Source organism: Anomaloglossus baeobatrachus, chromosome 1, assembly GCF_048569485.1.
Source record: "Anomaloglossus baeobatrachus isolate aAnoBae1 chromosome 1, aAnoBae1.hap1, whole genome shotgun sequence".
In the NCBI taxonomy this organism is placed as follows: Eukaryota; Metazoa; Chordata; class Amphibia; order Anura; family Aromobatidae; genus Anomaloglossus; species Anomaloglossus baeobatrachus.
The window spans coordinates 634,536,715-634,552,218 of record NC_134353.1 but is presented as its reverse complement, the minus strand read 5'-3'; the positions used below and the strand labels follow the sequence as shown (position 1 = coordinate 634,552,218).

Sequence of the window (15,504 nt, the reverse complement as noted above, 5' to 3'; positions counted from 1 at the left end):
AACCCCTACCCACGGAGGGGCAACACAACACCTGGCTGCTCCGCATCACCATCCCCGGGAGCCCCCGTATAGAGCAGCGGTGGTGAAATCACCACAACCGTGGGTGGCGTCACGGACAATAATCATCCCCACACCCAACAAATCCCTTTCACTCACGGGCGAGGAGTGCCGCTCGAGAAACCCCCGGGATCCGGCCTACGGCTCGAGCCACCACTGAGCAGCGGCCGCCGGACCCGAGCAGAAGGGGGTGAGCGCGGTGTGCTGACACCCTCCTCCCCGCCCGCGACAACTACGCTGCGGATTTACCACGGATTTTGCCGCGGATTTGCCGCGGATTTACCGCGGATTTGCCGAAAATCTGCAGCAGCGGCACTTCCAAGCCATTTCAATGGCATTTTGGAAATGCTGTGTCCATGCTGCGGATTTTTCCGCTGCGGATTTGCCGCGGATTTTGATGCGGAAAAATCTGCAGCATGTCAATTGTTTGTTGCGGATTTTGGTGCGGATTTGGGTATAGAATGGGAAAAAAAAAAAAATCCGCATCAAAATCCGCGGCAAATCCGCGGTAAATCCGCGGTAAATCCGCGGGTGCAGATTTGCCGCGAAAGTCGCGGATTTTCATGCAGAAAAATCCGCATGTACATTCTACCGTGGACACATAGCCTAACTCTACCATTTAAAAAGGAGCAACAAGTTCTCAATACGGTTCAGGTCAGGTGAGGAAGGAGCCATGTTATTCTTTCATTTTTAAGGCCTTTACTGGCCAACAGGCAGTGAAGACTTTGATGTATGCGATTAAGCATTGTCCTACATAAAAATTATGTTTGGTTTTTTTTTTGTTTGTTTGTTTTTTAAAGATGCAGATTTTTTCGCAGCAGGTTTCCTATTTGATTTTGAGTCCATCTTCAACCCGAATAGGTCCAACTAGCTCATCTTTAATAATCCCAGCCCATAGAAGTACCGCACCTCCTCCTTGCTGGTGTCTGAGGTCTGTGCTCGTTACTTATCCAGCCTTGGGAGCATCCATCTAGTCCGTCAAGAGTCACTCTCATCTCATCAGTCCATAAAACCTTTTAAAAATTGTCTTCAGACAGTTCTTGGCCCAGTCTTAACATTTCAATTTCTGTGTCCTGTTCAGTGGTGGTCAGGGTTATGCCTTCCTTACCTTGGCCATGTCTCTGAGCACTTAACACCTTCTACTTCTGGGCACTCCATGGAGTTTGCAGTTCTGGAATAAGACAGCGCTGGAGGATAATGGGTTCTTTCCAAATGTTTGGCAATTAATGTGCATCATTTCTTCTCAACGTATGTTGACTACTTGCAACAAAACTTCTGATGATTCTGTGATTACTCCCCAGTTTTTTAGCAGTTTCAATAATCCTGCATCCATCTGTTTAAACTTGTAAATATATTTGACTTTTCAGAGTCCGTTAAATCTATTTTTTGGCCCATTTCGTCTGAGTAAATCAAGCTGCTTAATAATTCTGCACATCTAAAGGCCCTGTCACACACAGAGATAAATCTGCGGCAGATCTGTGGTTGCAGTGAAATTGTGGACAATCAGTGCCAGGTTTGTGGCTGTGTACAAATGGAACAATATGTCCATGATTTCACTGCAACCACAGATCTGCCAAAGATTTATCTCTATGTGTAAAGTGGCTATTAATATCTTTGGGCCACGCCCTCCTTCATTACACAAGTACACATCACCTGATATGCTTCATACAGTTAAAGCGGTTGTCCACTAGTAGGACAACCCCTTCTGATTCCACATGTTTCCCCCAGGTAAAATAAAAAAAGCCTATACTCACCTCCCATACTGACGCCATTCCAGCGGTGCTGCGGGTCACGTTCCCGGGGCTCACGTGATGTTGTGACGCCACTCGAGTCCCATGTCTTATCCAAGATGGCTTCTGTATCACCGCATTTGGAACAAGCAAGTTAAACAACAGGAAGTGAGCGCTGTAGCTGCTTCTCAATTCCTGTTGATTGCTTCATTGTTCCAAAGGCGGGGATACAGAAGCTGGCCCTGATTGGATGCAGGGTTTGCATGATGTCACAACATCACATGAGCCTTGGGAATGTGAACCATGGCACTGCTGGAACGGCACCAGTACGGAAGGTGAGTATAGGCTTTTTTATTTTACCCGGGGAAACATTTGGAATCAGAAGGGGTTATTCTAGTAGTGGACAACTCCTTAAGTATTCATCTTGGAGTTGTATAATATGCACTTGACTAATAATTGTGTACACAATGCATCTCATCTCAGGATTAAGGGTATGATCACCCTTGAACAACATAGAGGTAGAAAAAAGTTCTGTGCAGAATACATACAAGATGCAAAGTATTTATGCTACTCAGCTCATTTTTTATATATAATAATTTAATTGTTTAGATAATTGACAGTATGACTTATTATACTATATTTTATATTTACATATGTGGTTATGTCACAGGTAGTAGAGTCTAAGGTGCATTTACGCTGCACAATTATCATGAACGAGTGTCAGGAATGCTAGAAACATTCATTTCACAATAATTGTGCAGTGTAAACAAGCTGTCTATCACCTCACGAGCGAGCAAACGCTCATTCATCGGGTGAAATGATCTTTTGGTTTACACAAAAAACTATTGTTCTCGCCAGCACCTTGTATTGTGTAAATGGTGGGCTATGTGCACTGAACCATCCATTACTGAGGCTGTGTACTCAGGCTGTTAAGCAGCTGCATGGCATACAAGTTGCCGGTAGTAGTTTTACACTGCCCATTGCAAATGGACCACAACACATTCTGTACTTCTGTGTCTAGTCTTTTATTTTGCGTTTTATGTGGCTATTGCTTTTATTCCTGCAGGTCATCCAGACGGTCAGGGTGAAAGATGCTGACATTGAAAATGGTGTTTTTCATATTCAAAGCCCCAATGCTGCATCTGATGGGAACTTCACTCTTCAAGACAACAAAGGTGTAGTTACTTGTTGCCAGCTCCCCATAAAATCCATATTGACGATGAATGGAAAATAGAAGTGCATCAGTATAATGGATGAACAATTTTCTTTTCATGTCTCATTTCTAGATGGAAGTGCATCACTTCTAGTGAAACATAGTGGATTTTGGAAGTCACAGAGAGATATATTCTTAGTGCCTATAGAGATTACAGACAGTGGGCATCCTCCTCTTAGCAGTACCGACACTCTGACAGTCTCTCTGTGTCACTGTGAGGCAGGTGGGGCTGTCCTGACCTGCCATATGACTACTGGATCAGCTGCTGGACTCAGTACTCCTGCTTTACTGGCTATATTGGCTTGTGCTTTTAGCCTTCTAGGTAAATATACAGTTGTCTTTTCATCTTTTGTTAGCAACGACTCAATGCTTGTAAGCTATTATTCAAAGACATATTCAGCTTATTCTAATGTATGTTTATCAGATGACCCACCCAATAAAGGTACAAAAATACAAAGATTTTTCATAAAAAAAAACCAAAACATCACTACAGAAGTTACAGAAGTTAAAGGGCTTGTCCACTACTTGGAGAACCCCTTCAACCCCTTCTCATTTGCCAAGCTTGGCCCCATTAAAATAAAAAAGCTTATACTTCTTTCCGATGCCCGTGCAATTTCAGTGGTGTCGGCGCTCACCTTCTTAGGTCTTACAAAGAGGTTATGATGTCACACCAGCCATGCGCCCAATCACTCTCTCCCCGGCTGCCTCTCACTTTCTGTTGATTACTTATACGTCTGTAGATGGGGAGAGGGAAGTCGGGGGTGATTGGGCGTGGGGTTCGCGCAACATCACAACTTCACATGAGCCCCATGAGCGTGAGTGCTTGCACCGCTGGAACCGCATCGGCAGCGTAGGCGAGTATAAGCTTTTTTTACTTTAATGGGACAAACATATGGAATTAGAAGGGGTTTGCTAAGTAGTGGACAACCCCTTTGACTTTTCTTATTAACTGTAGTGACGATAGTTATAAAGTATTGTGTGAATATGGAGGCGCACATTATTATATATACATGTTTTCTTTTAAAGTGAACCAATCATCAGGATTTCGGATATAAGGTAAAGCCAGTGCTGTACTGGAACTATCAGGCTGATTCTATACATACCATTAGTGGTCAGCTTGGATGTTTAGCCTTTCAAATCCAAGAAAGTGAAGTTTAAAAATTTGTCAGCTTTTTGATTGTCAACTCACCGGAGTAGATAATAACCGGGCGGGTATTCATCTGGATTCTCGCCCCCCCCCCCTCCCCGCCCCGCAGCCTGTTCCTCCCTCTCTCTGGCTCTATGCTAATTTTACTATTCATTAAGAAGGCGTCGGAGTTGGTGCCTGCTCATAGCGCTCATCTCCGGCGCCATCTTTGTGAATATAGTGTTACGCCCTGCTATTCTATTCTTCCGACTGAGAGGGCGGTGCAAGCACCCTCGCATCTTCTGCTCTCTTGTGACCGCGGGAGCGCGCGCGGTCAAAACAGAAAGGGAGAACAGCTGATCGAAGGACACCGTGCCAGCGCCAGGACACCTGCCAGCGCCAGGTTGAAGAAGACAGAAGACCAGGATCGTGGAGGGATGAGAGGGAGTAATAAAGATGGAGTCCCTAAGTGTGTCTGTGTATTTATTTCTAATAAAGTATTTTTTCTCTGTGTGATGTCTTTTTTTAACCTTTTATTTCAGATTCTTAATGGCCGGATCAAATTTTGCCTGACATTAAGAATCTCTGGCTTAATACCACCTGGTAAAACAAAGCTGGTATTAACCCCTTATTACCCAGCGTGCCATCTGGCACCAGGGCCGCTAGAAGAGTTGGATACAGCGCCAGAAGATAACGCTTCTATGAAAGCGATATTTTCTGGGGCGGCTGCGGAGTGCAATTCGCAAAAAGGGCTTCCCTATATTTTTGGTTCCCAGCCGGGTACAACTAGGCAGCTGGGGTTTGGGGGCAGCCTGTACCTGCCTGCTGTACCTGGCTGGCATACAAAAATATGGCGAAGCCCATGTCAATTTTTTTTTTTTAAATCATTAAAAAATAAAAAAAAAACTCCAAACACATAACCCTAGGGTTAGGAGGTAAAAAAAAATGTGTGCGCTCCCACTGCATTTTCCATTGCTAGCTAAGGGTAATCCAAGCAGCTACTGGCTGTTAACCCCCACTGCTTGCTGTTACCTTCACTGGCAATGGAAAATTCAGGGAAGCCCTTTTTTTTAAAGTTTTTTTTTGCCAAAAAACTAAAAAAAAAAATAGCGTGGTCTTCACCATATTTTTGTATGCTAGCCAGGTACAGCAGGCAGGTATGGGCTGCCCCCAACCCCCAGCTGCCTATTTGTACCTGGCTGGGAATCAAAAATATAGGGAAGCCCTTTTTTTAATTACCGTATTTCATGAAATAATTTTTAAAAAAATTACGTGGGCTCCGCACAATTTTTGTGTCCAGCCAGGTACAACAAAGTAGCTGGGGACTGGAATCCACAGCGCAGGGTGGCCCAAGCTTTCTGGGCCCCCTGCTGCGAATTACACTCTGCTGTCACCCCAGAAAATGGCGCTTCCATAGAAGCGACATCTTCTGACGCTGTATCCAACTCTTTCAGCGACCCTGGTGCTGGGTGGCACGCTGGGTAATAAGGGGTTAATACCAGCTTCGTTTTACCAGGTGGTATTAAGCCAGAGATTCTTTGTTTGACCCGGCCATTAAGAATCTCAAATAAAGGGTTAAAAAAAAGACACCACACAGAGAAAAAATTGTTTATTAGAAATAAATACACAGACACTTTATTAGAAATAAATACACAGACACACTTAGGGAGTCCATCTTTATTACTCCCTCTCACCCCTCCACGATCCTGGTCTTCTGCCTTCTGTCTTCTTCAACCTGGCGCTGGCAGGTGTCCTGGTGGGTGTCCTCCGATCACCTGTTCTCCCCTTCTCTTGTGACCATGCGCGCTCCCGCGCATGGGGTAACATGATATTCACAAAGATGGCGCCGGAGATAAGCGCTAAGCGCAGGTGCCAACTCCGACGCCATCTTAATGAATAGTAAAATTAGCATAGAGCCAGAGAGAGGGAGGAACAGGCTGCGGGGCGGGGAGGGGGGGGGGCGAGAATCCAGATGAATACCCGCCCGGTTATTTTCTGCTTCAGTGCAATTGTCAATCAAGAAGCTGACAAAGTTTTAAACTTCACTTTGTTGGATTTGAAAGGCTAAACATCTGAGTTGACCACTAAAGGTATGTATAGAATCAGCCTGATAGTGCCAGTATAGCACTGGCTTTAGCTTATATACGAAAATCCTGATGATTGGTTCCCTTTAATTCCTTAACCTTGTAAAATTACCAAACCTGTCACTTATAAAGTTTCTGATGTCTCTTTCCTGATAGTAACATAATAATCCTTCTGTTCTCTTTTCACATTTTTTTCGCTTTTTCTACCTTTTACTGAAAACCTAAAAAAAAATTTGATACATCTCTCATCTTTATATCTTCCTCATCTTCCACATCAGCCCTGGTGTCCCTTTTTTACTTGCAGCGAAGACACAAGCCATCACCTCTGTCTCTGTGTGAGGATGAAGATATCAGAGAGAATATCATTACTTATGATGATGAAGGTGGTGGAGAGCAAGACACTCAAGCTTTTGACATGTCAGCATTGCAGCCTGCACAGACTGGTCTCACTGGAGGCTTTTTCCATCCACCTCGAATGGATGTTCTCCCTCGAGTTCCCCACCACCCAGCGCCACGTTCACCTCAAACTGCCCCTGTTGATGTGCAACGATTTTTGGCCCTCCGGTTGAAAGAAGCAGAAAGAGACCCTGTGGCACCACCTTATGATTCCATCCAGGTTTATGGTTTTGAGGGTGGAGGTTCCTCAGCTGGGTCACTCAGCTCTTTGACCAGCAGCTCCGGAGGTGTAGGAGAGGAAGAACTCCTGAGTGAAGATATATGGGAATGGGGTCCCCATTTCAGGACACTAGCAGAAATCTATGGAGCGAAAAGAAGAAACTCTACTACAGAAGAATAAAACTCTTTGCCAAATGATTGTTTACTTTTTTCTTGTGAGTGACCTGCTGAATGATCATTATTTTTCTCCTGTCAGCAAAGAGGCTTAGAAAATCACAAGTGAATTCCTTTCCTCTCCAGAAAGACTCACCGAAAGGGAACCACGGATTAACCGTTTTGTTACCAGAGTCCATCTTGGTTCTGGCATGAAGGTCATGCAGACATTAAAAGTTCCTAGAGGTATTGTGTTTACAGAATTGCATTCAATTCCAGTCTTCCCACCGCTTGCTGCGGGTGTCTCAGACATAGTCAAACGTGCCATTTGTGGAAAGCAGACATTTTATTTTCCAAATAAAAAGCTTCACTGAGCAAAGTGTTATGTCAGGGCGTATAATACTGTATGTGCGAGTGCAAATCCTATGTGTGTCTGTTTTACCAACACTGTGAATATGTTTGTGTTCATAGCTGCAAATACATCTTCGGTTAATTTATTTTGCCTATTAATTCTTTCTTTTTTACAACAGCTGTCATTTGTTCCGTGTCTGGATAGGCTGCATTGTAATAAATATTGGTTCAGCACACAAAGTGGCTGGCCTACCGAGTGAATGTGCACGTAAAGTTTTGTACTCTCCGAGTTTACATTGCCGAATTGCTTATAATATTGAGTTTGAAAAGTCGGCTTTAACCAAGACAATATTCACCGAGGCATAATTGATTTTAGTCCTAAATCATTCCATGTGTGAACCAGTTGTTTGTGCTCCCTCATGCATTGTCACTTTAGTTACAGTGAAAGAAATCAAATAAAAGTGTCTGACATGATCTTCTTCAGTAAATCCAGGCTGTCTTGGATGAATAAGTCATAAGTCTTTAGATGTGTTACGTTCGGAAAGTAAGAGTATGTGCTCTATCTTTGATAGCAAGAACAAAGAATTATTAGAGATTTCTTCAAAAGCATCTGTGGAGAATCGAAGCTAAAGCTTTGTCAAAAACTATTGCATTACTTGTTTTATTCAGCGCTGGAAAATACGGTATATTTTTTGTGTACTACAAGAACTATGAGGATACAGTCCCTGCAATCTGGTGACCACGACAATATGTTCTTACTTTGCAAGATTTTAAGTGACCAGGGAATTTTATAAGGAAACGACTCATTAAAATCAGCAGCTATGCTATGCAAATTAGCCTAAAGAGTAAGAAATGTAAAGACAAGTGTATGCACATTACACATGACTGATATAGAGTTGTAATGACTAACATTCATTTTACTACCAAGCAAACCTTTATTGTAATTATCCATTAGGGAGTCCCGATCTTTTCAGGATCTGTGTAGCAGTGTGGGTACTATGCTGAGGCTTTAACTGAGCCGCATCAGGTAGACCAGTCAGCAAGTGACTATACTGGGATTCCATTCTTCTTTGTAGACCAGGCTAGTTACCCACTGGTCCACACAAGGAGTGATGACATGGTAGACCAGTCAACTATTGACTATATTGGTAATCCGCGCTCCTGTGAAGACCAGGCTAGTAACCCACTGGTCCACAAAAGGAGTGATGACATGGTAGATCAATCAGCAAGTGTCTATACTGGTATTCCTCGCTTCTATAGAGACCAGGCTATTCACCTACTGGTCCACACATAGAGTGATGACATGATAGACCAGTCAGCAAGTAACTATACTGGGAATCCGCACTCGGGTGGACACCAGGCTAGTCACCCACTGGTCCACACAAGGAGTGATGACATGGTAGATTAGTCAGCAAGTGACTATACTGGGAATCCACGCTCCACAAAAGACCAGGCTAGTCACCCACTGGTCCACACGAGGAATGATGACATGGTAGATCAGTCAGCAAGTGACTATACTGGGATTCCTTACTCCTGTGGAGACCAGGCTATTCACCTACTGGTCCACGCAAAGAATGGTGGCATGGTAGACCAGTCAGCAAGTAACTATACTGGAAATCCACGCTCAAGCTAGTCACTCACTGGTCCACACAAGGAGTGATGACATGGTAGATCAGTCAGCAAGTGACTATACTGGGAATCCGCGCTCGGGTAGACACCAGGCTAGTCACCCACTGGTCCACAGAAGGAGTGATGACATGGTAGATTAATCAGCAAGTGACTAAACTGGGATTCCTCGCTCCTATGGAGACCAGGCTATTCACCCACTGGTCCACACAAAGAGTGATGACATGGTAGATTAGTCAGCAAGTGACTATACTGGGAATCTATGCTCCTGTGGAGACCAGGCTATTCTCAACCCACTGGATCAAACAAAGAGTGATGACATTGGAGACCAGTCAGCAAGTAACTATACTGAGAATCCGCGCTTGGGTGGACACCAGGCTATTCACCCACTGGTCCACAGAAGGAGTGATGACATGGTAGATTAATCAGCAAGTGACTAAACTGGGATTCCTCGCTCCTATGGAGACCAGGCTATTCACCCACTGGTCCACACAAAGAGTGATGACATGGTAGATTAGTCAGCAAGTGACTATACTGGGAATCTATGCTCCTGTGGAGACCAGGCTATTCTCAACCCACTGGATCAAACAAAGAGTGATGACATTGGAGACCAGTCAGCAAGTAACTATACTGAGAATCCGCGCTTGGGTGGACACCAGGCTATTCACCCACTGGTCCACACAAAGAGTGATGACATGATAGAGCACTCGGCAAGTAACTATACTGGGATTCCTCAATTGTGTGGAGACCAGGCCAGTCACCCACTGGTCCACACAAGGAGTGATGACATGTTTTGTCAGCACTTATGCATTAAGGAAAATGGTTGAGGTCCTCAGTACTGGATACAGGAATGCTACCTCAACCTATTATTCATTTATATTTTCTTTTCAGATACCAGTATGATTAATCTGCATGTGTAATTAATCTGGAGGTAGAGGAGAAACTGTCAGGAGACATTTTATTTTACTGCTAAAGTTATTCTTTTTACAGTATCTGCAAAGAAAAAAGGGAAAAGAAATATCATAGCAATAATAAACTCCCGGCATAAAATGCAGATTTTATACACTGCTGCAATCACCTCAAAGCACTAAAATATTCAAGATGTTATTAAAAACGTGAAGCCAAAACTACACTTTTAAAGTGTTTCACCTCTTTTGGAGGTGACTACATTATTAAGAAATTTCAATATGTGCAATTCCCAAATATATTGTTAATAGCCTAAAAGAACTATTGGCCATGTCTGTTCTGAATCCTCACTGCTTGTTTCTGCTACCTAGCTTACAACTATAGGTTATAGGTGGCTATACACATTAGAAGAATGTTTGCCTAAATCCGATAATTTCAGTGGGATCAGCCATCCATCTTATGTGTATGAGGATATTCCCTGACTGACAAGGGTCCATCTTATTGGAGCTCAACATGGCCAATCCTTTTCTTTTCACTAAAAACAAGCTGCAGGCAGAGATGTCTTACTACGACACTCTCCATCACTGGAGGACACAGATGAAAGCCCCTGTGCAAGATCAATATTTGGGCCCCTTGAAGCTCAAGAGTTTTTCATAATGCACAATGCCACCTGCTTTGGAGATAGAAATGGGGCACCTTAGCTCTTGAGCCCCTGTGCTGCTCCATTGAGAACACATGTATGCTCGGCAAGATGAATGTGTATGGGACATGAGAGTCTAGAGGAATTGCTGCCATCAAAATGAGTATCTGGCCAACAGCAATTTAAGGTGTATATCACATTAATAAGTAAAAAAAAAGTTTGGTACTGTGCTCGCCAGTTGAGGAAAGCACCAAGTTTAAAGACCATTTAATGCTCTATGGGAAATAATATATCCAAAGAGAATAGGGTCTCTAGTGGCACATGTTGGAGGTAGCAATCCTATGTTAGTATAAACCCTTTTCAATAGCTTACACATTCGGTGGACATTCAATGGTAAGCATCTCAGTGGCAGATTCTTCATACAATAGGGACTGTCAAAGGCGGACAATGTCTGAAATGGGTTGCTCGCTTCATGTAATCCTTTTTGTTCAAAGGTCCAATGAAAATCTACAAATTGCAGGTTACCCTACTTTTGAGACCCCCATGATCAGCTGTGACAAAACATTGGACTCCAGAATCTTGTAATATTTTACTTTCCTAAAATATATAGAATGTAAAGAAACTGTGATTGTGGAGTATAGAGCTGTGTACTTCAGAAACTTCCTCTTTAAAATTAGGTGGTGTAAAATGAGGCATGGACTTCTCCTTCCAGAAGAATTGTATTCTTACCATTATCTTGAAGGGTCATAAAAAAGTCTGGAATAAGAATCAAGTACCAGACTCATCTGTCCTGGGTAGCAGAATGCAGGACCATAATTGAGATCCCATCTGATCTCTACTATGGGTCATTTGTCTACTGAGTGAAGGCCGCTTTACACGCTGCCATATCATTACCGATATCGCTAGCGTGCATACCCACCCCCATCGTTTGTGCGACACAGGCAAATTGTTGCCCGTGGCGCTCAAAATCGCGCGGACCCGTCACACTACTTACCTGCCTAGCGATGTCGCTGTGACCGGCGAACCACCTCCTTTCTAAGGGGGCGGTCCATGCGCCGTCACAGCGACGTCACTAAGCGGCCACCCAATCAAAGCAGAGGGGCGGAGATGAGCGGCCGGAACATCCCACCCACCTCCTTCCTTCCGCATTGGCGGCGGCCGCAGGCAAGGTGAGGTTCCTCGTTCTTGCGGTGTCACACATAGCGATGTATCCTGCCGCGGGAACGACGAACAACATCATCCAAGCAGCAGCAACGATAATCGAGATTAGGGGGGATGTCACCGATGAGCGATTTTTAACATTTTTGCGACGATTCAAAATCACTCATAGGTGTCACACACAACATCGCTAAAGCGGCCGGATGTGCATCACAAATTCCGTGACCCTAACGAGATCGCTTTAGCGATGTCGTACCATGTAAAGCGGCCTTTAGTTACTGATTACAGTTATTGTGCAATGTATTTACCTTTAATGATCAATCGCCAATAGTGAATATAACTGGAATTATAGCTAAATGAAAGATATTTCCTAAATGGCGGCTTTGTATTTCTGCAGGAATAATCTTTTCCATCCCAGTAACTTAACGGGGTGGTTCACTACTCTGCAATAGTGGACACATCCCTGTAAAACTGATAGGGAAGGCTATTTCTAAATACCTTGCTTAGCCAATTCTGCCTCTGAGCGGCGCTACCGCGGTCCACTCATCCCCATGAAGTGACCCCCAGGGCTCTGTGATCTCTGAGATATGGTGATGTCACGTCAACTTCCAACTGACCTGACATCACTGCGGCTGGCCCCAGTCTTCCTGAGTGCAGAGTGCCGCAAGCAGGAGCGATACTGGGCTGTGATGCTGGGCTATGATGAGTGGGGAAACGCCGCCCACAGCCCAGTCACTCAGGAAGACTGCGGCTGGACTCGGTGATGTCGGGCTAACTGGAGGTTGACGTGTCATCACCAGATCTTAAAGGTCACAGAGCACAAGGGTCACATCATGGGGATGAGCGGACCGCAATAGCGCCGCTCACAGGCAAAATTGGCTAAACAAGGTAGTAAGAAAAAAAAACTTCCCTATCAGTTTTACAGAGATGTGGCCACTAAAGGAGAGTAGTGAACCACCTCTTTAACAACACTAGACTTGCCGGGTAATAGTAGAACTAAGTAAGCATATACTTCTCTCTTATGCCATCTCATGGTTTATGTACATGTATTTTGAATGGCGCACACTTTATGACATTAGTTCCATCTTACAATTCTCAGTTTTCTGGAGCTGCATCCCTCCCTGCACTACCGATCTCTCTCCTCCCTCCTTTAGTACTTCTGGACAGGACATATTCTTTTGGGACTGATAAACATATGTGTGGGTGGAATACTGAGTTGAGACTTAAGCTGCTAGTTAGTTCTGTGTGTTTTATATAAGATTGTAGGAAAGTGAAATTATCAGTCTATTGGATTTTCACATAAAAGCTATGCTTTTTTTTCCAACTCATTAATTGGTTTTCCTGTGTCTTCAAAACAGAGGTATGATAAGAAGTACATAATGTAAGGATGTATTGGTATGGTAATATTAGTATACTGTATGAATACTAAATGATCCTTAACTTTACACTATAGACAAAAGTAAATCATTCATTTTAATGGTGGCAAAGCATAATTGGAATACAGTGCCTTGAAAGTATTTGTGAACTTTTACACATTTTTTCACATTACACCAACAAACTTAAATGTGTTTTATTGAGATTTTATGTGATATACCAACCTTAAGTAACAAGTACTTGTGAAGTGTAAAGGAAATGATACATACCGTAGAAAACCGTCTTCCCACAAATTGTCAATGGGATTTAGGTCTTTACTGTGACTGGGCTATCCACACCCATGAATATGCATTGCTCAAAACCATTCCATTGTAGCTCTGGCCGTATGTTTATGGTCATTGTCCTGCTGGAAGGTGAACCTATGCCCTGGTCTCAAGTCTTTTGCAGCCTCTAACAGGCTTTCCTCCAGGATTGTCTTTTATTTAGCTCCATCCGATTTCCCATCAACTCTGACCAGCATCCTTGTTCCTGCTGAAGAAAAGCATCTCCACAGCATGCTGCTACCACCATGTTTTGCGGTGGGGATGGTGTTCTCAGGTAACATAAAGTATTAGTTATTCACAACAAATAATGTTTTTTATTTAGCCCTAAAAATTCTACTTTGGTCTAATATGACTAGAGCACCTTCTTCCACATGCTAGCTGTGTCCCGTACATTATCACTTACCTGCTGTTTGATGGCAGTGATTTGGCATCCACATGTGCAGTCGCAGCACACATAGGCTGGCTCCAGTATGTGGGGTGGAGAGAAGAGCACTTGCCCTGTTCTGCAATACAGATTGAATAGACGATGATCGAAGGCCACAGTTGTGCAGAACAGTGCTGACTGGTAAATGACACATGCTGCTGTTCTTTTGTTTGAATAATTCTAACCATTATTGCTTGTATTTATTTCCTAGCTGTAGTACCCGGGCGTTGCCTGGGATAGTAACTGTCTCTCTCCCAGTCTCTGTCTGTGTGTTGCTGTCTGTCTGTCTCTCTGTCTGTCTCTTTCCTTGTCTGTCTGTGTCTATGTCTCTGTCTGTCTGTTTCTATCTCGCTGTCTGTATTTTTATCAGTCTATCTGTCTCAATCTCTGTATATGTCTGTCTCTCTCTAGCTCTGTGTCTGTCTCTATGTGTGCATCTTTCTGTCTGTCTCTTTCCCCGTCTGTCTCTTTCCCCATCTGTCTCTTTCCCCGTCTGTCTCTTTCCCCGTCTGTCTCTTTCCAGGTCTGTCTCTTTCCAGGTCTGTCTCTTTCCAGGTCTGTCTCTTTGCCCGGCTGTCTCTTTGCCCAGCTGTCTCTTTGCCCAGCTGTCTCTTTCCAGGGATGTCTCTTTCCAGGGATGTCTCTTTCCAGGGATGTCTCTTTCCCCGTCTGTCTCTGTCTGTCTGTCTTTTTCTGTCTATCTGTCTAACCACCGACATCATATTACCTGACACATAAGCTTCTTATACTAACAGTTTATTTTGTTCCTATAGCAACCACTGACCGTTGCTATTAATAGCCTGCAGCTCCCAGCTCCATTCAGTTTAATGGAGGCAGGATTTTTGGAGAGTAACTGTAAAGCGCGGGGTTACATTTTTCCGCCCAAACATAGTCTATGACGTTCCCTGAGTCACATGGAGTGTCTGTGCAAAATTTCGTGATTGTAAATGCGACGGTGCGGATGCCTTTAGCGGACATACACACATACATACACACATACACTCAGCTTTATGTATTAGATTAACAGTATTTTTTACCGAATTGGAAAACCCCTTTAAAATGTTTTTTGGCATTTTATAATCATCTATTCCTGATTGTATCTACAATAAATAAAAAAAAATTATGCAGCTTTTTGATTGCAAAATATCCCACTGTTTGGGGTGTACTGCTCCAATACAGACCTACGTATAGCCATGATCTTAGACTACATGCGACCCTGTATGGAGCCAGAAACTGCAGTCATATTCTTGTACTTTATTCCATTTGTCCTCTCCTCTACTATTTGTATGTTAGCAAGAAGCCAGGTCAGATGGAAAACAATGGATTCATTTTTTTTTTTTTTTTAGATGCTTTGGAGCCATAAAAACATTACATAAGCTGCCTTTACATTTATACTTAAGATGTCATGGTCTGTTCAATGCTGGGTGACAACTTTTATCAGCATGCTGATCACTTCTGGTTATCACTTCTGGAAACATAGTATAGAGCAGAGTAGGATCACTCAGAAACTGCTGAACAGAAAAGCAGTTTTGCAAGACAGCAGTCTTATCTTCAGTTAAATTCTTGATTAAAGGGGTTGTCCGGTCTAAAATTACAAGTCTTTAGTAACTCTATGTGACTGCAGACTTGTAATTCCTCACATTACACGCTGTGAGGATTCTCCTGTGTCAAAGCCGGAAATGGCAGTTACCTAAGAATCCGACTACATGGGAGAAGCTTCACTG

At 43.5% G+C, this 15,504-nt stretch overlaps 1 protein-coding gene across 3 annotated transcripts in view; it reads left to right on the top strand.

Moving 5' to 3' along the window:
* The window catches only part of CDH24 (cadherin 24), a 158,048-nt gene extending 150,240 nt beyond the window's left edge, over positions 1–7,808 (top strand). For 2 of the 3 annotated variants that reach the window (XM_075319361.1, XM_075319346.1), the window contains 3 exons: positions 2,854–2,962; positions 3,074–3,322; positions 6,489–7,808. In XM_075319361.1, coding sequence (XP_075175476.1) covers positions 2,854–2,962; positions 3,074–3,322; positions 6,489–7,006 — 876 coding nt within the window. In that variant the 3' untranslated portion in view covers positions 7,007–7,808. The remainder of the gene's footprint in view (positions 1–2,853; positions 2,963–3,073; positions 3,323–6,488) is intronic. The other variant, XM_075319353.1, reaches the window with a different exon arrangement.
* Positions 7,809–15,504: the final 7,696 nt, after the last annotated feature.